General features: G+C 39.8%; 1 protein-coding gene across 1 annotated transcript in view; it reads right to left on the bottom strand.

The window, feature by feature from the left end:
• myo3a (myosin IIIA) overlaps positions 1-25,068 on the bottom strand; it is a 180,296-nt gene that overhangs the window by 62,987 nt on the left and 92,241 nt on the right. The window contains exons 16-17 of the mRNA XM_060825714.1: positions 15,381-15,482; positions 11,120-11,197 (exon numbers count right to left, since the gene is read on the bottom strand). Coding sequence (XP_060681697.1) covers positions 11,120-11,197; positions 15,381-15,482 — 180 coding nt within the window. The remainder of the gene's footprint in view (positions 1-11,119; positions 11,198-15,380; positions 15,483-25,068) is intronic.

Here is a 25,068-nt window from a genome sequence, read left to right as displayed (position 1 = left end):
TGAAAGTGGAGTCGCATGTAGATAGGATAGTGAAGAAGGCGTTTGGTATGCGTTCCTTTATTGGTCAGAATATTGAGTACAGGAGTTGGGAGGTCATGTTGTGGCTATACAGGACATTGGTTAGGCCACTGTTGGAATATTGCATGCAATTCTGGTCTCCTTCCTATCGGAAAGATGTTGTGAAACTTGAAAGGGTTCAAAAAAGATTTACAAGGATGTTGCCAGGGTTGGAGGATTTGAGCTATAGGGAGAGGCTGTACAGGCTGGGGCTGTTTTCCCTGGAGTGTCGATGGCTGAGGGGTGACCTTATAGAGGTTTGCAGCATTATGAGGGACATGGATCGGATAAATAGACAAAGTCTTTTCCCTGGGGTCAGGGAGTCCAGAACTAGAGGGCATAGGTTTAGGGTGAGAGGAGAAAGATATAAAAAGACCTAAGAGGCAACTTTTTCACACAGAGGGTGGTACGTGTATGGAATGAAAGGAAGTGGTGGAGGCTGTTACAATTGCAGCATTTAAAAGGCATTTGGATAGGTATATGAATAGGAAGGGTTTGGAGGGATATGAGCCAGGAGCTGATAGGTGGGACTAGATTGGGTTGGGATATCTGGTCGGCATGGACGCGTTGGACCGAAGGGTCTGTTTCCATGCTGTACATCCCTATGACTCTATGACTAACTAGTGACAGGCAATAAATGCTGACCTAGTCCTTGAAATCCACATATAGTGAGTATATTCGAAAATAAATTCTAAATTTGGACAAAATGTGCCGTTAACATTTTAATCTTTGTTGCTGGTAAGGTGCAATACCAGCTTGCAAACACTTGTCCATGTTCACTTATCTTTAAAACACTGCGTAGCTGCAAATAATATCAGTCTTTTGGCAATGGCATGTGTTATGATGATGATGGAATTGGGTGAAAAAATGCCATATGGGTGTGTTCGGTAACTAATGAGGTAAGTTTGTTAAGATAGAGTGACGATTCTGTTAGGCCTCATGGTGATAAACCTTATAATAAACTTGGCTCAGTTTTTTTAGCCAAGTGCCAAGTTAAATTACACCCTGCATGTTATGTTTACTTGGAAATCAAATGCATTGAAAAACGGTGTTCCATGTTCATTAAGGGTGGAGATACGTTACAGAATTTCTTTTTCATGTTTTGTAATGATCAACTGAAATTCCACTGAGGCAACTGAAAAAACCGGGAAGGTTTCAAATCTTGAAACACGTGCTACAAACTGTTGAGCTGTGCAACATCATGTTGCTTTTTGGAAGCAAAATAGATCATAAGATATAGAACCAGAATTCGGTCAGTTGGTTCATGAGTCTTCCTTAACATTCAATCATGATTGATATGATTCTTAACCCCTTTCTCCTGCCTTTTTTCCTGTAACCCTGACCCCCTGTGATCAGTCCTCAACTGCTCCTCATGTGACAAGCCTTTCATTCTTGTAAACCTCCTCTGAACTGCACAAACATTAGCAAATCCTTCCTTAGATATGGTGCCCAAAACTTCTCACTGCTTTTCAAATGCAGAGCCTTATACAGCCTGAGCAGTACATCTCTGGGCTTGCCCTCTTGAAATGATTGCAAACATTGCATTTGCCTTCCTAAACACCAAATGAATCTGCATGTTAACTTTAAGAGAATCCTCAACTAGGACTCCTTAATCATTTCGTACTTCAGATTTCTGAAGCTTTTTCCCGTTTAGAAAATAGTCTACATCTCTATTCTTCTGACCAAAATGCATAGCCTCGGGATTTCCCACATTGCATTCCATCTGCCATTTCTCTGCCCACTTGCCTAATCTGTCCAAATTCTTCCGCAGCCTGCTCAACACTACCTATCCTTCCACCCATCTGTGTGTCATCTGCAAACTTAGCAACAATCTCCTCAGTTCATTTATCTGATCGTTAAAGTAGAACGGGAATAGTTGTGGTCCCAATACAGATTCCTGTGAAGTTCCACTAATTACCAGCTGCTATCCTAAAAAGGACTCCTGTCTCCCCACTCTCTGCCTTTTGCCAGACAGCCAGTTCTCTATCCATGGAAGTACCTCGCCCCTCACACCATGGGCTCTTACCTTATTTAGCAGCCTCCCATGTGGCACCTTGTCAAAAGCTTTCTGGAAATCTAAATAGACCACGTCTTGTGGCTCTCCTTTGTCGAACTTCCCTTTTTTCCTCCTCAAAGAACTCTAACAGATTTGTCAGGCATGATCTCCCCTTGATGAAGCCGTGCTGACTCTGTCCTATTTTACTATACAATTTCAATTGCCTGACAATATCATCATTGATAATGGACCCTAAAATCTTACCAATGACCAAGGTCAGGCTAACAAGCCTATAATTTCCTGTCCTTTAAACAGGGATGTGCATTTGCCATTTTCTATGGCCTACCATGACTCCTGTGATTTCTGATAGATCACCACCAATGCCTCCACAATCTCCCCAGCCACCTCCTTCAGATCTCTGGAGTGTAGTCCATCTGCTCCAGATGATTTATTCACCTTTTGACCTTTCGGCTTCCCCAGAACTTTCCCGTTACTGACCACCACTACGTTTACTTCTGCCTCAGACTCGCTTGAAGTTCTTGTATACTATTGGTGCTTTCACTGTGAAGAGTAAAAAATGAGGTCTGCAGATGCTGGAGATCAAGACTAATGCAAAGTATCTTTTCCTCATTACCAACCTAATTTTGCAGTGGTCCAATGTCCACTCTTGCCTCTCTCTTATCTTTTACATATCTGAAAAAAAAACCATTGTTGTCTTCTTATATTACCTGATACCTTACTCTCATATTTCATCTTCTCCCCACTTATTGCTTTTTTTAGTTATCCTCTGCTGGTTTTTTTTAAAGGCTTCCCAATCCTTTGGCTTCCCATTAATCTTCACTATATTGTGTGCTTTTTCTTTTGCTTTTGTGTTGTCCTTGGCTTCCCTTGTTAGTCATGGTTGCCTCATCCTCCTCTTAATATGTTTCTCCTTCCTTGAGATGAACTTCTACTGTGCCTCCCAAATTACTCCAAGACTTACCTCCAATTGTCATTGCTACATCACTGTCTCCCTTGAGAGGCCCGCCTTCCAATCAACTCCGGCCAGCCAATCCCTCATGTCTTTGTAGTTACTTATAGTCAATTGTAGTACATCTAGTACAAACTTCTCCCTCTCAAAATGGTTCATAGAGTCTTAGGGAGTGTTGAACAAAGGGACCTTGGAGTGCTCCTTGAAAGTGGAGTTGCAGGTGGATAGGATAGTGAAGAAGGCATATGGTATGTTTTCCTTTATTGGTCAGAGTATTGAGTACAGGACTTGGGAGACCATGTTGTGGCTATACAGCACATTGGTTAGGCCACTGTTGGAATATTGCATGCAATTCTGGTCTCCTTCCTATTGGAAAGATGTTGTGAAACTTGAAAGGGTTCAGAAAAGATTTACAAGGATGTTGCCATGGTTGGAGAATTTGAGCTACAGGGAGAGATTGGACAGGCTGGAGCTGTTTTCCCTGGAGCATCGGAGGCTGAGGGGTGACCTTATAGAGATTTAGAAAATTATGAGGGGCATGGTTAGGGTAAATGAGCAAAGTCATTTCCCTGGGGTCAGGAAGTCCAGAACTAGAGGGCATAGGTTAGGATGAGAGGGCAAAGATATAAAAGAGACCTAAGGGGCAACCTTTTCACACAGAGGGTGGTATGGGTATGGAATGAGCTGCCAGAGGAAGTGGTGGAGGCTGTTTCCATTCTGTACATCTTTATGACTCTATGACTCTCAAACTACAGGGTGAATTCCATCATATTATGATCACTGCACCTTAAGCTCCCTAATCAAGTCTGCCTCATTACCAAATCCAGAATTGCCTGTTCCCTCATGGGCTGTTCCACCAATTGCTGAAAATGTGTTGCTGGAAAAGCGCAGCAGGTCAGGCAGCATCCAAGGAGCAGGAGAATCGACGTTTCGGGCATAAGCCCTTCATCAGGAATGAGACCACTATCAAAAACAAAAACAGGCTAGAATCATAATCTTTAAAGTTTTTGAAATGAGAATTCAATGTCCACTTTCCTCATTCCTGATGAAGGGCTTATGCCTGAAACGTCGATTCTCCTGCTCCTTGGGTGCTGCCTGACCTGCTGCGCTTTTCCAGCTACACATTTTCAGCTCTGATACTCCAGCATCTGCAGACCTCACTTTTTCCTGCTCCACCAATTGCCCCAGATGTTCCACAAATTCCTTTTCTTGGGCTCCACTACCAACCTAAGTTTTCCAGTCCAACTGCACTTTGAAGTGCTCCATTATTATTGGAACAGTGTCTTTCTTGCAAGCCTTTTTAATGGCCTGATTTATTTTCTGTCCCAAATGCTGACTACTGCTCGAAGGCCTGTACATTTTTCCCGTCAGGGATGTTTTTCCTTTGTGGTTCCTTAACTCCAACCATGCAGGGAAAAGTTGAGATTAAAATGGCATCAAGTATTGTTTGAGTAAAGGAAATTCTGCCTATCAACAGCTCTCTGATTAGTTGAGCTGCAGCTTGTTAAAGCATTCTAAGTGCCAAGAGTGCCAGGGAGTGAAAACATAAATAGCTATAGACAGTGTTTTTCTCTCTCTCTCTTTCGCGCGCACACACACACACACACACATACACAGACAAACACACACACTCTCTCTTTCTATTTCTTTCTATCTCTCTCCCTCTTTCAATGCAGGGAAATAACAAAACACCAGAAAGCTGAAAAGAAAGAATTCAAGAAAAGACTTAAGTACCTAATAAATCGTCAAGGCTAGGGGTAATCATTAGTCTACAACAGCATCTCATCCTTGTTAAAGAAAATCCAAAAAACTGAAAGAAAAGGAACTTTCCACATCATTGCTTGGATTTTTGATCTGTGGAACTTTGTTTAATCTGTATACATTAGTTTTCAACTCATAGAATTTTTATTAAACTATTTTCTTTTGTTTTCTGATTTGTGATTGTGTTGGCATATATTCAGATCAGAACGGTTATAGTTTAAGTTACAAAAGTTATGAATCCTTTCTTTTGGTGGTTCTTGCTGAAGCTAAGTGTTACAAGAAGTATTATTTTTAGTACAACTGCAAGATCCTAGTCAGATTTGTTGTTGCCCTGAGTTGCAGTCAGTCAGGTGAATTGAGGTTTTGATGGTCTCGTTGGGATTTTTACTTATTTATCTATTTTTGTGATAACCTTTGGAATATTAGGGCATGATTATTAGTGCAGTATTCCCAGTTAAGTTGCAGCATAAGCTTGGAAGTTCAGTGCTAGCATTTTTTCTGTCAAATATTAGTAGGTTGCGTCAGACCACTATCAAAAACAAAAACAGGCTAGAATCATAATCTTTAAAGTTTTTGAAATGAGAATTCAATGTCCAGAAGTTATTCCTTGAAGTGCAATTACAGCTAAGGTAATATTTGAAAAGTTAACTCTTTTTTCACATATTTCATCAATCGAAATACTATCTAATCAGGTTTCTAACTTTATAGCCCAGGTTATTCAGAGCCTAATTGGTAATCTGTGTATATAACAGCTGAAGACTACTCTTTATCATCCAGAGACCTTTGGAGAGTTATCAGTCTCAAAACAATGATTAAGACCTATTTTCACAAATAGCCACAGAAACGGGACAAAGAATTAAATGTCTTACCCTCTGCTATCAGAGACTCCTCAAATTAATCTGTTAGACTTAGACTTAGACTTACAGTGTGGAAACAGGCCCTTCGGCCCAACAAGTCCACACCGACCCGCCGAAGCGCAACCCACCCATACCCCTACCCCTACATTTACCCCTTACCTAACACTATGGGCAATTTAGCTCGGCCAATTCACCTGACCCGCACACATCTTTGTGACCGTGGGAGGAAACCGGAGCACCCGGAGGAAACCCACGCAGACACGGGGAGAACGTGCAAACTCCACACAGTCAGTCGCCTGAGTCGGGACTGATTTTGGAGAAGTTTGCAGGTACAAACATGAGTCTTCATTATTGAATAATGCATCCATTTGTTTAGAGAAACTTACAGGAACAAAACTGCACAACTGAAGCTGCATAACCACTGTTAAAAACTGTTAATTCTAGATTCTGCCTTAATAGGAAACATCCCCTTCACATCTATCCTGTCAAGATCCTTCAAGATTTTGTACAATTCCATCTAGCCAGCTCTTACTGTTCTAAACTCCAGCAGAGCCTAGCTTGTTCATTCTTTCCTCATAAACACAACCCACCTGTTTAATCTAGCATTAGTCTAGTAAATCTTTTCTAAACTGTCTCCAATGTACTTACACCCTTCCCTAAATAAGGTGACCAATACAATGCACATTACTCCAGACGTGACCTCACCAATGTCCTGTATAACTGAAGCATAACCTCTCTACTTACGCTTTCAATTCCCTTTGTGATAAATGATAGCACTCAATTCACTTTTGTAATTAAATTTCTGTACCTCCATACTAACCTTGTGCAATTCATTTACAAGGACACCCTCATTTCTGCATCTTAGAACTGTGCAATTTCTCACCATTTAGATGACTTCACATTTTCCCACATAATAGTCCATTAACCATATCTTCACCCCTTCACTTAATGCATCAATAGGTTTTTGTAACCTGCTTATGCCATCATCACAACTTAATTTCTGGCCTGTGTCATCAGAAAATTTGGTAACCATACCCTGCATTCCTTTATTCTGGATCAGTGGTGCTGGAAGAGCACAGCAGTTCAGGCAGCATCCAACGAGCAGCGAAATCGACGTTTCGGGCAAAAGCCCTTCCTCAGGCTTTTGACCGAAACGTCAATTTCGCTGCTCGTTGGATGCTGCCTGAACTGTTGTGCTCTTCCAACACCACTGATCCAGAATCTGGTTTCCAGCATCTGCAGTCATTGTTTTTACCTGCATTCCTTTATCCAAGTCATTTATATATGTTATACAGAGCTGAGGTCCAACCCTAACTGCTGTAGCACATTACTTGAATCATCTTGCTAGCCTGAAAATTATCCATTTACACCTACTCTCTTTGTGCTTTTTCTTCTATCCATGCCAATATGCTATCTAGTACACCAGGAGCTTTTAATTTCTACAATCTCCTTTGGTATAGCATCTGTACAGCTGTCTGGAGCCCTCTTCTCTGAAATCAATCTTCAAGCTAGACATTGATTACTCTAAGTAAGAACTGAAAGAACCGCAGATGTTGTAAATCAGGAAAAGAAAAGGAAATTGTTGGAAAAACTCAGCAGGTCTGGCAGCAGATATGGAGGAAATGCAGAGTTAACGTTTCATGTTGAGTGACCCTTCCTCAGGACTTGATTTCTCTAATCTGATTTTCCAACACCAATTTTCATATGATTCAAATCAAAGCAGGCTATGATCTTTGAAGCAAAAACAGAAATTGTTGGAAAAACTCAACAGGCTTGTCAGCATCTGTGAAGAGAAGTCAAAGTTAATGTTTTGGATTGAGGGACCTTTTCTCAGAGGATGGGTCACTGGACCTGAAACATTAACTTTGACTTCTCTTCACAGATGCTGCCAAACCTGCTGAACTTTCAGCAACTTCTCTTTTTGTTTCTGATTTACAGCATTTGCAGTTCCTTCAGTTTTTATTCAGTATGATTTTTGAAGCTTCTGATTCTTACTTTGGTAGCTAGTTCCTCATACTGATTATGCAGACCCTTCTTTTTGTGTCTTGCTTATGTCATTGGTACCTACACAAACCATGAAAACTGAATCCTCTCCCTCCCACTCCAAGTCAAAAGACAATTTCCTCTCCAGGCTCAAGTGGACATCCCATCCCTGGCACAGGACAGGCAATACAGTTGTCTGGACTCATCCTCTTTGCTGCAGAGAACAAGTCAATCTCCTCCTAGATAGGTTAATATTTACATAAAGCATGCTTGCCAAATTGATTTTCAAAAAGATAATTCTAGAAGCTGCCTTTAAGCAGCTTGTTTGTTGTCATAATTTCTTTTGGAAGAAGTATTAAGTAAATACATTTATGCTGAGGCTATTTCTTACTTCATCTCTGCCTCAAGCTCTTGAGTAACAAATGGGAGAAGGTAACATCTCACACATTTTAGTCCTTATCTATTTGGCCTCAAGAGGTTCCTATCCTATTTCTGCAATAATTCTATTGGTTGACATGGCAACATTCAATCGGCTTTTGATAAAGTTGGATTTTGCTTCTAAAATGCTGATACTTGGATCCATGAATTAAGAAAATATACTCAACTTTAAAATACAACATTTGGCAGGTAGATTCCTCATTACCATTCACCACTGACTGACAAACCATCAGATAGTTTGCTCCAACTGACTGGAACTATAAATCTCCAGAAATCATTTTCTCCCAGATTCTCTCTCTGCCTTGAAAAACCTTTAATTGGGGGGAAAATCCCTTAAATCCTTTAAATCTTGAATAAGCATTCAATCGCTTTACAAACTTCATTTTCCATGATACAGCATACATTCTCCACTGTATTTCATTTGAGATGGTAAATCTTTTTACCTTTAAAGCTGTAATATTAGTGCAAGTTGTGATAGTTGTTGATACAAAGAAACTGTATCAGAGTTTCACTGAATCTGGAGATTGCACTCTATCATTCATTTCTCTGGCCTTTTACAATGTTGGTTTGCAATAAAATTTATGACAATTTTTTCACAACTGCAGTAAGTGGAAAGAAGCCTGAATTTCTGGATAGAGTGTACTATGTTGGCAGAATCCTGAGCTCTCAAACACCAGATGCTCTAGTGTGAAAGGTAGTTTGAGAGTTCTCTGTGCATCTGCCTGATTATACCAATTAACACCAATTAGGCACAGAGTGAGCAACTCTGAAAGGAGTAATTAGAGATGAACTGAACCTCAGACTATCAGAACCATGCAGCTTTTTTACAGTAGGAAGCTAGGGTTTATAACCCCATATAGTTGCAAAAACAATATACACTTGGTGTGCTCAGCTGAGCCCTATTGATAATGCATTTAAACTATCAACTTTTTTGATGCATCTGTGTGTGTAATCATAGCTACACTAAGGAAGAGCTGCTCCACTTATAGTTTGGATGTGGACCTTGAAAGTGGAGCTAAGAAAGATTGTTCAGCCAGAATATTAGCTTCCTTGCTCTGAGTGGTTGTCTAAGTGTGTAAGTGCATTTCAACCATTTAACATTTCTGAATATTAGCACAAAACAATATTTCTCCATGGCCTGAAACATGGCTGTACACAGATGTCACATTCAAAAAGCAAGAATTTTACTTCTTTAATTTGCCATCAGACAATAGAGAATTGTACACAGAGGCCTAGACTCTAATAGGGTCACTTTCCAGGTACAAATAAGAACCTGATGTATGTAAACATCACAGAGAATCACCTCTGGTCTCTGGTGTCTAGCAGCACGTCTGGGTGCTTTGACAGCAATTTGCTGCCCATTGATTTCAATGGCTGAGAAAATGACAGTAACACAAGCATAATTTTCAGATATGAGCAGGCACTGAGCGAGTTTCCTCGCAGCTGTCAGAGCAGGGGTCACTCCAAGGTTGTTTCTCAGCCGGAGGCCAGGGTAAAGGAAGGGAAACAGATTTTGCCGCTCTCCTGTATCATGTAATGATTTGGGAGGAAGTTTTACGTAAGCCCAGAAATGACCTTGCCTGCATCCCAGCAGAGCGAAAACCCATAAGAAAGAAAAAAAAATCAATACATATACGGAAGCAAATAAAAACCTGAGAGATAAATGCCAAAATTTCAAATGAACGTTAACACTGACAAAAGGGTGGGATTGGAAAATGTTGTTTCCTGAGTTGGCAAGCTTGGAGACAGGAAGAGCACTCCAATGAATGAGGTGGCAATGCTTCCAAACTTCACTGCTCCCTGCTTCCACCAGAATTCAGTTCTGGGCAGGGAGCTCCTCGATCAAACTTCCCACCTCTCCACCAACTAAGTGGCCAATTAAGGACCATATAATGATCTCAGCCTGCTGCCATTGGAATTAACCTAGCTCCAAGCACGTTTCTCATGATGAGGAATGCCAGACAGGTGTGGGTATTTTTACACTTGTATGTGTGTGTGTGTAGGAGTGAGTGAGTGTGTGTATGTGTGTATATGTCGGGGGTGGGGGGTGGTCCCCCTCATTCAAAGGTGCTCATAGCCTGACTGAAGGATGGTCATCATGCTAGAGGGTGTCTGCTGGGAGCCACCTCATTTTCACCTTCACTTCTTGTACTATCTTCCCTCACCCTTCTGTGAACCCCTAAATCCACACATCCCTCCACTAATTACTGAAAGGAGTAATTAGAGATGAACTGAACCTCAGACTATCAGAACCATGCACCCTGCATAATCCTGGAACTCCAAGAGTGCTCTTCCATGAGCAACAATGTCTTTCTACATGGTGGTGCTGATGACAAGAACTGCCCATGTCTCACCAGTCAGAAGTGTGACTAGGCAGGACTTCAAACCCTGGGATCTGCATTCCAGAGGTCATCCCACTGGTGGGTTCATCACTGCCTGTTTTTTGTGTGGTTTGGAAGGTCTTCCTTGGAACAGACAGCACAGGCCTCTTGTCAGATACCCAGACAACTGACAGGATCCCAGTGCCTCATCAAGATTCTACTTTAGAATTCTATGGACAAACTAACTTGAGCCATGTGCCAAAAGGAAACAGAGTTGAGGAATCATTATAATGCTACTGAAATCAAAAAGAAAAAAAATCCGAATTCAAGGGATAATAAAATTCTGCTTAGCAGACAATTTGAAAGAGGCATGTGAGTAACCTAACTGAAAGAAAATAAATAGGAAAGTGAAGGAAGAACAAGGAACACCATTTAACATAATATGTTGGTGGTAATGCTGTGAAACAGTACAGTCATTAGTGATATATTTGTACCAGCAATCAACTATGCACTTTCTCTCTGACTATATTTCCAGGAGAGATTACTGACGTTCCCCTGTAATTGGGGGGAAGCAGCAGCAGTAACATGGAGAATGTCAACAATGTCCAGTTCAGGAGCTTTATTGGTGAGCACCATGTTGTAGGTTATTTCAATATTCAGACAAGAGTGTGAAGTGAACCAGATTCTAGAAAGTGGTGAAGAATCATGTTAAGATAATTTAAATAATGTGCCATACCCTGAAATAAGAGGCAACAGTCTGTGTCTTCATGTTAGTCGTTTCCCTGGAATTAAGTACAGAATCTCCGTTGTCAACCTAAGGAAAGGAACATATCATATGTTCATTACTCGTGTGTAGATTTATGATTATCTTTTATGTATGGAAATGTTGCAACTCATTTGCATAATTATGAACAGTTTATCTTTAAAAAGTTTAATTGGGCATGACTCAACCAGATGCATATTGTTGCAGCAGCTTGAACTCCAAATGAATTGTATCACACCTCTACCTGCAGAAGCAAATTCTGGTGAAGAACATTCACCAGAATTTGTTTATACTTAACACAAAACACAAACTGGCAAGTTCATTTATAACAATGAGCATCGCTGAAAACAAAATGACTAAAAAAAAACTTTTGATGAAGTTTTTCACCTTGTACGTATCAGGAAAATTTACAAGCATACAAATTTGATTGGTAGAGACTTTGCCATGGATAATGCTGATTGGCAGATAACAACCAGGCTGAATTTACAATTTAAGGGAGGAGGTTGACTGTCTTGGTTAGGTTATTGCCCTGAGACATGAACCAATAAATGGGTGTCACAAATTTTGTTGTATTTCAACAGGTGCCGTGCATGTACCTGTTCTTTCTGTTTGCAAAGAATATAACTCTGTCCGTCAATATCTGTAGCTTCGAATACATTCAAATGCTCCATTGCGCAAGCCCAGCTGACAATCCTAAATTCATTGTCTATATAATTCCTTGAATATTTAGGTTTTTCTGCAAATATTATCCAATTGTGGAATAACATCTAAAGTTGGACATGGTTCATGATCTTTGCAAACACAGGCTGGTGATTCCCCATCGCAACACGGGCGACTGACTGTGTGGAGTTTGCACGTTCTCCCCGTGTCTGCGTGGGTTTCCTCCGGGTGCTCCGGTTTCCTCCCACTGTCCAAAAGATGTGCGGGTCAGGTGAATTGGCCATGCTAAATTGCCCGTAGTGTTAGGTAAGGGGTAAATGTAGGGGCATGGGTGGGTTGCGCTTCGGCGTGTCGGTGTGGACTTGTTGGGCCGAAGGGCCTGTTTCCACACTGTAAGTCTAATCTAAAAAAAAACACCACCACGAATCAGAGTCCACTTGTCAGTCAGTCAGCATCCTCCTCTTTCACATTTTGAATAGTGGTGTACATGAAGAACAGTTTTGACATAATGTGCCTTTTTCCAGGCTTTGTATCACCAATTAACCTACTTGGAATATGAGCATTATTAGCAAGATCAGCATTTACTGCCAATCCCTCATTGCCTTTGGGCAGAGGTCAGTGAAACACTATAAATGGTGTGGTTTGCTAGACCATTAGAGTTGGCAATAAAAACAGAAAAAGCTGGAGAAACCCAGCAGGTATGGCAGCATTTGCGGAGAGAGAAACTGATTGAGTTTTGATTCCAATGTGACTTTTCTTCTGAAATGAAGAAGACTTGAAAATGAAGCAATTCCTCTTGGCACCATCATGATCAAGTCTACTTGCTCCTCCTCCCCCATTGCCAATCAATACAATCCAACAGTTTCAAATCCCTTCAATTCTGAAAAAGAGTCATATTGGACTTGAAATATTAACCTTGTTTCTCTCTTCACAGATCCCGCAAACCTGCTAAGTTTCTTCAGCATTTTATGTTTGTGTGTCAGATCTCTAACATCTATAGTACTTTATTATATCATTACAGATTGCAGTTAAAAAATCCATTAGGTTTGTGTTGGTCTAGAGTCATATACAGCTCAGACCAGGTGAAAATGATAGATTTCCTCCACAAAGGCCTCGAATGAACCAAGAATCTAGTATGTCATTTCCAAAGGTCATGGGATTTGCCCTTGAAAATGCAGTGCTGAGCTGCCTTCTTGAAACATTGTAGTCCTTCTGATGTAGGTGTTGAGTTTCACCCAGCTACAGCGACAGTTTTGCAAAATGTTCCAGGTTAGAATGGTTAGGGGCTTGGAGACAAACTTGCAGGTTGCCTTCCTATTTGTATGCTATCTAGTCCTTCCAATTGGTAATGGTCATACATTCTAAGAAGGCTTAATGAGTCACTGCAGTGCATCATGTGGATGGTCCACACTGTTGTCACTGCATCAGTGATGACGGGGTGATGGCTTCATGTTCATGAATAGTGAAACCAGCATGATATTAATTGAACTTAAATTCCTTCATCTACTCTGGTGAGATTTGAAATCACATTTCCATTACATTATTCCAGCCCTCAGGATGAATATTCCAGCAGCATTACCTTTCTACTACAATTACCCTGTTACTTGCTTTATTAGAACTGCAATATAAAAATGTGTTTTTATTTTACTTCACCAGACAAATTACAATATCAGAAACAGAACAGGTCTGTGTATTTTTGATGGTTATATTGTGGCTTTGTAACTGGCAGCTGTTGTGACTTTTATCTTAAGAGTTTTTTCAGACTCTGTGGTTAAACAGAGATCTAGTAATCTAGTTTCCACTAACATATTGGAGATGGGTGGTTCTTTCCAAAGGCAGAACAGCAGTGACTGAGTTAACAGTCCCATGCCAGGCAAAACTTTCTCAGGATAGTTGGCATAATCAAGCATATACATTGGTCTGTGGTTATATTGATAAGGAATAAACATGCTGATAGTTTTATTGTTCAAATATTACTTGCACATCATACTAATTTCTTAATGTGTCCCAGTCTACACTAGTGATAGCACTTGTGACAATGAACAGACGATATGAATTATTATGGGGAGTTAATAGACATGTAATTAAATCACGGATTTTCTTACATAAGGTACAAAGTCTTGCAAGGCAAGATAAAGGTGCAGCAAATCTCCTGACACATGGTTGAATTATTTTGACAGGTGCTCATTGATATTTCTTGGAGAAGTTGTGAAGGTTCTTTGGACTTGATAATACTGCTAAATAGCATAACATTACTGTATATGTAGGTGCTGAAAGGGTACTTAACTATCCATGGAAGATGCAAATTTATATCTTTCACAATGGAAAAACAATTATTCATCACTGAACAAAACCAAGTGGAGAGTTAAAACAGCAGATAATCTTCATTTATTAGGGGTAACTGTCTAATAAAATATTTCTTCCTGTTGGTTAAATCTTGACAATTATTTATGAGATTATAAGGAAACGGGAGCATAAATGTTAGTCCTTTAAAGTTCCTCATTTTTCATGAATCAAAATTGTCTGTGATTATCTAGTGAAAAAAGGGATGTCAGTTGTATTATGTAAATAAATTTGTAATGTCACACTAAAATCCCAGCAATTTGTTCATGATCACTCAGGGTCTGTCATCAAATCCTTAATCTATCCCTTTTGCATGTCGCAGATTGAATTATATGCTGTCTTTGTTTTCAAGATTTTGTAACCATCCAAATGTGGCTTTGAATAGATTTCTTACTCATAATAATACAATCCTTGATCATCTAGCACCCATTGGTCCTCTCCTGGTTCTTCTTGTGCCAGAATATTGATTTGAAGATCCTTGTCTTCCTTTTTTAAATCCCTCAAAGCCTTGGTCGTCTGTAACTCTACAAATTCTTCCACCATATCTTTCTGCATAGATCCCTGTACTTCCATCACTTATTATTCATTGTCCTTCTACGCTATCCTGTGAACAGTTGTTTGCTTATTCATTGTGTTACCACTTGTCCACCACTGGAAATTCTCTCTCTCAGAACTCCGTCTTGTGATTCACCTCCCTGTTTCCAACTGCTTCTTTTAGACTTTCTGTTGACTGTTTTTTAGTCCCTCCTGACCCTTTTTCCCTTTATTTGTCCTGCTTGATGTTCTCTTGAAGAAGGTAACATGGCTGAGACATTCAACCTGTAATAAGTACCAAAAATGTAAGTTGATGTATAAACTAATTGTAGAAGAATCATCAGACCAGAATATTGCAAGCCATTACGTTTTTCTTTTACTTACGTGCATTTATCTGCTGAATGAGACAATATGTGCAGGTGCACATGAATCTACCAGTGAGAAATGAGTGAGTCAAGTCTGGAAGCTGCATGATAATGGAATTGATCATTATGCTAGTATTAGACAGCTAATTTCTTTCGTAAGCAGGTCCTCTGGTATATCCTGCTAAGCCAAGATAGTAGCTGCACCTCCAAGCAGCAGGTTCCTGCTCCTTCATTGCCCCCACATTTTGTTCCTGCTCAGTGATGTTCACTTCTATTCCTAGTAAGATCCATTTTACTTGAACCCATATCGGAATCCCTTTGAGTGGATGTACCTCTGCAGTTGCTTGTGGCAGACGGAACGAGTTCCGAAGGTTGTTGTGAGTTGCTGACTTCTTGAGTGGCATTTGGAGCTGTTGTTTTTCTTGAAGACATGTCTAGAGAGGTAGAAGAGGAAGATAAAGAAATGTTAGCTTATTTCACGCAATCCACCCCTTCAAGTGTGGCACTGTACTGTGTGGTTTGCCATTGTGCTTGACAGTGATCAAGTGAGCAGCATGTGAAGGAGACAATAAATGAAGCACATGTCTAGCCTTCAGACGGGAGAGGCTTCCAGTTTCACCTTGCTCCAATCACTCCATGTTGCCAAGTCAATGAGGTCCAGTAGGTCCTCCAATTTTTAGAATATTCTCTCCAGTAATATATGCTTTGTGGCCTGTAGCCAGGAAAGTATTGTCAGTTTTAAGCATGCCACAAAAGCAGCCATTTTACTTCCACTGAGTCCAAAGCTTTTTAGTGGAAGAACCTTTTAAGACATGAACATGAGAACAGCATGAATAGCAATCTTAGGTTTGTGTCTTACAGTTCTGTGGTCATGCATTGAAAGAGCTTTTTTGATTTCTGATGCCTTGCATTGGTTAGCCACCCAGATGCAAGAGGTTTTGAGAAATAGTTTGTAATAATTTCAGTTGTGTCATCTATTGCTGGGCTAACCTATTTTCAGTGTAGAGAAGCAGGTGAGAAAAGGACCACTGACAGAGAATCAGCATCACCTAGAGGTGCAGGAAAGAGGATGCTGCAAAAAGTGGTCAGAATCAACTGAAGGAGCAGGCAAGGGAAGGACCCCAAGACAGGCGGTCAGCATGTGCCAAAGGAATGGGTGATGTGAGGACCTTGAGACAGGCAGTCATAATCCCACCTAAAGGTGGTGAACAAAAGACCCCATGACAGCCAGCCAGAAACAGAGATAGATTCATTGGAGCTGATTAGAATTGGTTCTTGTTCTACCAGAGGGTCAGGATAAGACTTTGTTAAGCAATTAAGATATTTTTGATCTAAAATTTTAACATAGTACAAAAATTAATGTCAAAGTTAATAAAATAAAGTAAGGACAACATAGGTAAATGAAAAATTTAACAAAGCAATTAAACATCATTAAGGATGGCAGGACACATGATGTGTCAAGGCTGCAGCACGTGGAAGTTCCAGGATCAGTAAGTGTTTGAGGTTTGAGCAGCTTCAGGCTAGAGTTTATGAACTGGACGTTGAACCACAGATACTGTAATGCATCATGGAAGAGAAGGTTTCCTGGATTCTTTGTAAAAGGTGACGGTTAGGCACCTATGATAGGGATGTCTAATTTGTTCAATGGTCAGGGACAGGAGGGTGTGACAGTAAGTGAGGCAGGTTTGGGAACCCAGAGGGCATAAGTTAAACATGGCTCTGAGCTGAGACCTTAGCTTTTTAGAAATTACCTCAATTACAAAGACGAGGAGAATGAAGGCAAGGTAGTTACATTCAGAAATGACACCAAGATAGATAGGAAAGTATGTAATGATAAGGACAAAATAAGTTTGCAAATGGATAATGATCACAGCTTTTACAGAGATAGATGTTCAGAATGAGTTGCTGTTACTTACATTAGACAGTGTTGCGGAAACCCAGGTAAAATAGAGAAACTATTATACAGGTAGAAGAAAATGTAAGACTAGGAGAGGCGTGGGATTAGATTGGAAAGCAACCAATTAAAATTAAGGATGCTCAAGAGGTCAGAATTAGACAAGCAGTTACATCAGAGGAAGAGATTTTAGAGGTGGAAGGGGCAAGGCAAAGGATGGATTTTGAAATAAGGATGAAAATTTTAAATTGAGGTTCTGTTTGACCAGAATCCAATGATGGTTAGTGGTTACATTGATGACAGGTGAATGGGCCTCGGCACTAGTTAGGGAACAGGCAGCAATTGATCTTACATTTATGGTTTATGTGAGCAACAGTCAAGAATGTGTTGGAACAGCGGTATCAGCAGCAGATGGCTGAGGAAAGTTTGAAGCAAGGTAATGACTCAAAGATGAATATAGACAGTCTTGGTGATGATATGAATATGTGGTTGGAAGCTCACCTGAGGACTTTACCTTGGTGGTAAAGTCTGATTTTGTCTCAGACAGATCCCAGCAGTTGGAGGGAGATAGCCTGGGACTGAAGGAGCAATGAGAAAGTGAGTAATGGTGGTGAACAAGGCTGGCAATTGAATCTGCCAGGCAATACATGAGGCAGCACAAGCCTACAGGGTGAAGCAGGGCAGGGGAGTAGCTGATTTGCTATGGACAGTGAGCAATGGGTGTCTAGAAAGTGGAGAAAGAGCAGAAGTGAGGTGCAGCAAAATGGGAGGATGGAGAATCGACTGACTCCAAAGGAGATGGGAGCAATGGAAAGTAGCAAGTGACTGCAAGAGAGTGGTGAAGAATTGCATGGTTCCAATAAGAGTGATTGAGGGAGGCTACCAAGTGAAGCCTGCCTATAGAGGAATACCTTTAAAAACAAAATTAAGAAGATCTGGAGTCACAAGTAATGAAATCCTTGCAAACTAAATGTACTTTATATAAAGGATATGTCAGTTATTGGGAAAAAAAAGTCTTGTTTCTCAATAACGACAGTTGCCTTATGCCAATTTAAATAGAAAAATAATTTAATATGAGACAAACCATTTCATAGAATCCCTATAGTGTGGAAACAGGTCATTCAGCCCAACAAGTTCACACTGACCCTCTGAACAGTAATCCACCCAGACCCATTCCCCTACCCTATATTTACCCCTGACTAATGAACCTAACCTACACACCCTTGAACACTATGAGCAATTTACCATATCCAATTCACCTGATTATGAGAGGAAGCCAGAGCATCCAGAAGAAACCCTCGCAGACACAGGGAAAATGTGCAAACTCCACACAGACAGTCGCCTGAGGTTGGAATCGAACCCAGGTTACTGGCGCTGTGGGACTGCAGTGCTAACCACTGAGCCATCATGCTGCCCCTCTGAGTTTATACCTCTGAGAAGCAAGATCTCTACTTGCCAAAGTAAGACGTCATGGATAACAAAGGAAATAAGACAACTTAAAGGTAAATGATAAAACAAAATATTCAAAAATGTAAAAAATGACTGGCAATGGGAAAGATGCTAAAAACAGCAATTATTGAAAAATAAGATACAAAGGATGATGAAAGGAAGCACGTAAACTAATTTCCAATGGATTGTCAAAGAAACACACAAACTGGGAAAAAGAATGTGGTCAGGAATAATGAATATTTCTTGAAAACAAGAAATAGTGATACTGTCAATGAAAATTAGGAAATTACTATAGTATTTACGGTTAATAAAATGCTCAACGTGAAGGACCTCTCAAGGAAAATAATCAGAGATAAGGACTGACAAAAATGAACAAATGCAAAATAACAATAATGAGGAAAATAAAGAGACTTAAGAATGAAAAACCCCAAGATCAGATGGTTCCATCCCAGTTTTTAAAAGCAAGTAAATGAAAATATTGCAAGTGCCTGGATTATAATCTTCTAAACTTCTCCCAATTTGTGATTCATATCTTTAGATTAGAAAATTGTGCATGTCATGCTACTATTCAAGAAAGATTAAGAAGGTAAACCAGGGAATTATGGATCATTGAGCTGACTAGCTATTGCTAGGTTACTACTGTTGATAATTTTGAATGCAGAGTTTTAAGATGATCATGTTTTGCAATGTCTCAAATGAAGAGGGTCATGTGATCTGCTTCAAATTCTGCCCAACAATAAACCAAGTGTCTTGGTTACTATGGAGACTAAGAGGCTAAGATTGAGACGTACTGGAAGCAAGGTGCAAAATGTTTATGTCTGAAACAAAGGCAGGAACAGTTGATCTAACAGTAGACTTCCATTCCTCAGTCTCTGGTTTTAAGACAGAGAGAGAAATTTCAGCAAAGCAAAATGCTGCAGCATACAGGTGAGTGACCATGGCTATTGCACAGCAGAACGTCAAAGAGAGTTGGTCTATGATCAAAGAAATATATGAATGACAATTTAAAGATTCTGTAAGGTTTTCCCTGGTGAAACCAGGATGAGAAAATGACAGAATAAGCTTTACTGTTAATAGTTTGTTTGGAAATTTTCTGAAAACTAAGGAAAGAGCCTTTCGATGGTTGCTTGGTGATTGCCTTTGATTGTAAGTAGTGTAGCTGGAAGCATACAATTAATGAAGTTACGTTGACAGATAAGATGGCTAAAACTGTGGGAATTGGATTTCAATGTACTGTCATTCATTTACTTTGAATCTGGAAAGCACTGAACAGGTACTTTCTAAATGGAGGAAAGCTAAAACACCAGGGGGCCAAAAATTGACAGTGGTTCAAGTATATAATTAATTAAAATGTCACGAACAGTAAGTAGTTACAAAGGTTGACGGAATACTGGCCCTGATACTTACACTAGTAGAAAACAAGGGAGTAAAAGTTAACCATCAGCTATATAAAGCCTTAATTAGAGCACACGATGTATAATAAGCAGTTCTGAACACCACATCTTTTAGAATAATATATTGGACTTGGAGGGAGCTTACATTTTCCAGAAATATGCCTGACATAAAAAGTTAAATTATGAGGAGAGGTTACATACGCTAGAGTTTTACTTTGAAGGTCAAAACTTTCAAGATACAAAGTGAACATCTCAGGTGGTTGGAGAGAAACTATTTGCACTAGGTGAGTAGTGTTGGACCAAGTCCCACATTGTAAAACAGTGAGGTTGATTTTTCAGGATTGACATTAGGAAACTTCTCCACACAAAAGGTGATAAACATTTGGAATTTTCTTCTTCAGATGGCAAAATCCTGGATCAATAATACATTTTAAATTTGAGATGGATAAGTTTTTTTATTATCCAAAGATACTAAGGAATATAGTGAAAAAGCAATTAAGTGGAGTTTGGTTGTAGATCTCACTGAATAGTTGTGCAGGCTAAAGATTTAAATGGCCTATTGCTTTTCCTACATCGCTATGATTTGATATTGGATCAGTAAAACAAGACAGTTAGAGCATATAATTGGTATTAAGTTAAATTAGCGCTGAAAATGTGTTGCTGGTTAAAGCACAGCAGGTTAGGCAGCATCCAAGGAACAGGAAATTCGACGTTTCAGGCCAGAGCCCTTCATCAGGAATGAGGAGAGGGTGCCAGGCAGGCTAAGATAAAAGGTAGGGAGGAGGGACTTGGGGGAGGGGCGATGGAGATGTGATAGGTGGAAGGAGGTCAAGGTGAGGGTGATAGGCCGGAGTGGGGTGGGACGGAGAGGTCAGGAAGAGGATTGTAGGTTAGGAGGGCGGTGCTGAGTTCAAGGGAATCGACTGAGACAAGGTGGGGGGAGGGGAAATGAGGAAACTGGAGAAATCTGAGTTCAAATCTGATCACCAGCATCTGCGGACCCCACTTTTTACATTAAGTTAAATTAGTAAGCAATGGATTGATTTAGTGCCAAAGAAGTGATTTAGATACAAATGCAATTATTACTTAAATGTTATTGGCAGTCAAGCAATTATAATATACTAAAGAGTATTCCAGATACTTTCTGCCACCTTTTTCCATTTACAAGAACTCGCAAGAAGCTTACAAGGATGCGCATTGTTCAGAGCAGATGTTAGGAAGCACACTTACATACAAAGGTTGGTTGATGTTTCAAACTCTTTCACAAATGACAGTGGATGCTGGATATTAAGGGATATGAGCCAAAGGCAGGTGTCTGGAGTTGAGCCATGGATGAACCATAATCTCAATGAATCATTGAACAGGGCCCAATCCTCTTGCTATAACCTATGTTCATTATAAGATTCTATGTCAACTTTTATGGTGGTAAGTGCTGAAGAAAACTTGTCATGTAGTATCTAAATCCTTCCACAGTCAAGAAGTGACAGTGCTATCACTGGTAAGAGAGAGAAATAGGAATATAAACATAAGGACAGAATTAATGCCTTTAAGATGGTAACAAATCATTTCTATGTACCTTGGTCATGTTAGTAATATCCTACACAATCTGTGACCTTACTGATCTATTAGAAGAACTTTTTAAGGAGCTTAGACTTCCACTTTATAGTGTTGTTGATAAGAGCAAATACCATTAACCATTTTTATGGTTTGACTGAGCCACTTTAATTTCCAGAATATATTAGGAGAGCAGTTTAATAGGCAGCTAAGCTCATATCATGCATTTTATATTGTTAGCCAAAGTCAGAATTATCTTCCTGATGTCATCCTATGCTAACCCATTATTTCCATGACTGCATCTTTTTTGAGGTGGGTCTATGTTATTCCTTATGGAATTTATGGAAAGTGAAATCAAGAATTAAAAGTCTCATTTTCTGTTCAGGTTCAATTTTTGATTTCTTCCTTGGCATAGATATTTACATCCTATAAAACCATCAGGACTTTCAACCCAATTCTTGAAGAGGCAAATTTTTTAACAACAGATTTTTTGGACTCTCTTTCAGAAATAATTTGATTTTCGTTTCTTATGGTATTTACAAAAGAAGAAAGAATATCCCCTCACTTCAACTCTGACTCTTCTGCCCAGTAACTTCAATCTGTCTCTGCATACTATCTGCTTTTCATCCACAAAAACTTCCTTGTGAATTATTTCATCAGAGAGTTTTATGTTTTGAACACATTTATTAAATCTCCTGTCCACCTTTCCCAGTTAAAGGGGAAGAATCTCAGCTCCTTGAAGCTCTCCAAGTAACCAAAGTTGTACATCCCTGATACCATTCTCATGGATGCCGTTTGTGCACTCTCCAAGGCCTTCCCATGGTGCCCAAAATTAGGAATTCATTCCAATGGAATTTTACTTCCCATTTCCAATTATTTAGCCCAATTTCTTTGTTTGTGTCCTGTCTCCCTTTATTTGTACATCTAATAATCTCATACACTTTTTACAGTCTCAGTAAATTGTTTTACCATTGTTAAAGATTAATGCAGACACCCTGGCTCTGTTCCTGACCTGTCCCTCACCTCTAATACTGTCCCCTCAACTACTATGGAAAAGCCTTGTTTCATTGTTAAGCTATAAAATTGTGCTGATGAAGGGAAGAAGCACAAGCCATACTAAGATGTATCCAGTTGAAAATAGAAATTAGAAATAATAAATAACTGAGAAAGATTGAGAGAGGAGTTGTTTACCTCACAAAGGCAATAATAGCTGTGAAATACAGAGTCATCCATCTACAAGAAAAGAAAACAGGAAATGATGAAGACAGGCATGAGAAATCTTCATGTCAATCTTTTCTACAGCCAAGATCTCAGCAATATCCTTGCTGAAATTATGTAAACAGCTAAAAATGGTGGGAGATCAGGAAAACCCCATGGATATTTACCCTCAGGGCACCTACTAAACAGAAAACTGCAGGGCTTCCAGGTTCTAAACTCACTCACTGTTTCTTTTTAATAGGAACAATTTTCTCATTCCAAATGTCCCAAGCTATCCTCAAACATTTAACTCTCACTCACTAATAAATGCTTCCTGCAATTATGCCTCCTGCTAACAGCATTTTCTCTTGTAATTAGCTTATGAAACCACAGATCTGCAACTGGATAATAGTTGGTGGTGCTGTTTAATACATGGCCGTGTGATCACTGCCTGCACAGTGACCCTGAGTTGAAGCGTATAGCAATACACTTCTGCTTATGCTTCATTTCTTGTAGCACAAGGTATAAACAACAAAAATAGACTTAGATAAGAGGTGGCCCACACAATTAGGGGCCCCTCAATAGTTTTAAGGGGGAGCACCACTATTCTCACGGCATGGGAGGATTGGATATAGAAAAATTTGAGAGTTCTCTGCACCTCTAACAAACTTAGAATTATTATCTTTTCTGTGCTCACCTTATCTACCGTGTCACCTACCCACTATGACCCCCTGTTTATGTAATGCATAGCTGAAGAGATCAAGGCAATGGTGAAGACAGAGGAAGAGCAACAGCCCAAGACCTAGGGACACTGACTTCACTGGAACTGCTTTCAAAGATGTCTTTGGTGCAAAGATGCAACAATACCACACCAGGAACGCGTTTCCTTCTCTAGTGTCTTTGATATAGAAAAAGCATCCCAGGACATGTCCCAGAACCTTAGGGAAATTGCCACAATTATTGAACGCAAATAAAACTATGACAGATGGAATATTGTGAGCAGTTTTGGGCCCTTAATCTAAGGAAAGACATGTTGGCTTTGGAAGGGGTCCAGAGGAGGTTTGCAAGAATGATCTGGGAGTGAAGGAGCAGCTATGTTCTCTGAGTCTCTATTCGATGGGGTTTAGAAGGATAAGGGGGCATTTGATGGAAACTTACAGAATACTGAGATGCCTGGATAGAGTGGATGTGGAGAAGATGCTTACATTAGTAGGAGAGACTAGTACCCGAAGGCAGAATCTCAGGTGAAGGGACAACCTTTTAGAACTGAGATGAAGAAGAATTTCTTCAGCCAGAGGGTGATAAACCTGTGCAATTTAATACCACAGAAGGCTAAAAGGATAACTAATTGAATGTATTTAAGATAGAGATATAAAGGCTCTTGATTGATAAGAAGATCAAGGGTTACAGGGAAAAAGCAGGCGAATGCGGTTGAGAAACATATCAGCCATGATCGAATGGCAGAGCAGACTCAGAGGACGGAATAACCATATTCTACTCCTATATCTTATAGTTTTAAGGTTCAGTAGAAACTGGGACAATTGAGATTTACAGGACTGTGCTAAACAGATTCTTATGAAAGCAACATACTGCGACATTGCAAATCTGAAGACTGAAAATATTGGAAAATCCTGGATCAGGCAGCACTTGTGGAGAGCGAAGCAAAATTGCTGGACAAGACCTGCTGCTGATAAGTGCGAACTCAAGACCTGCTTTTTAACGAATGAGTGGGCTGGATAGAGTAGATGGTGAGAAGTTGTTCCAGCTTATAGAAAGAACAAGAATGAGAGAGCACTGATACGAAGTGATGTGCATAACTAACAATAGTGTAGTGAGAAAGCGAGGGTTTAGGGTATGGAATGCACTGCCTGCAAGTGAGGTTTAACTGAGGTATTCAATAGAGATTGGATGATTATTTGGATAGAAATAAGTGTGTAAGGTTATCTGGAAAAAGTAGGAGATGGTAACCCGGAAATGTTGTGTTTGAAGAGCTGGTATAGGCAAGATGAACCAGATGGAGATTCTGACTCCCCTTGTACCATTTGGTCCCTTAGTTTTATTTCTCTCTTAACAGATGCTGCCAGACCTGCTCTGCATTTTCAACATTTTCTGTAACTGAATTCTTTATTACTTGAGAATATTAAGGGGTATGGAAATCACTTTATATATTCCTCAAATTCACCAAATAAATTCTGCAGTAAATCCTAAATATAATTTAATTTGGAAATTGATTTTATTGAATATTTTCAATGCAAGAAAATCTAATTGGAATGGTGTTATGACGTACTTTGTCATTTGGATACCCTTTAAATTGTATAGTTCAGTTGAAGAACATTTCAGTGAAGTGATTATGCCCTAAAAGTGCAAAGATGAATTCCTCATGCCACAGGATAAACTCAGAGGAAAGAAGGACCTTGAGAAACTTGATTGACAAAGAACCTTGAGATAGTAGTATGCATGACACTAATTATACAGAAAATAAAAATCCATCCAGCAATCTTACACAGAAGTGCAAAGTGGATGATTCATCTC

This window comes from Hemiscyllium ocellatum, chromosome 5 (genome assembly GCF_020745735.1).
Source record: "Hemiscyllium ocellatum isolate sHemOce1 chromosome 5, sHemOce1.pat.X.cur, whole genome shotgun sequence".
Lineage (NCBI taxonomy): Eukaryota > Metazoa > Chordata > Chondrichthyes > Orectolobiformes > Hemiscylliidae > Hemiscyllium > Hemiscyllium ocellatum.
This window is presented reverse-complemented; position numbering and strand designations above follow the sequence as displayed.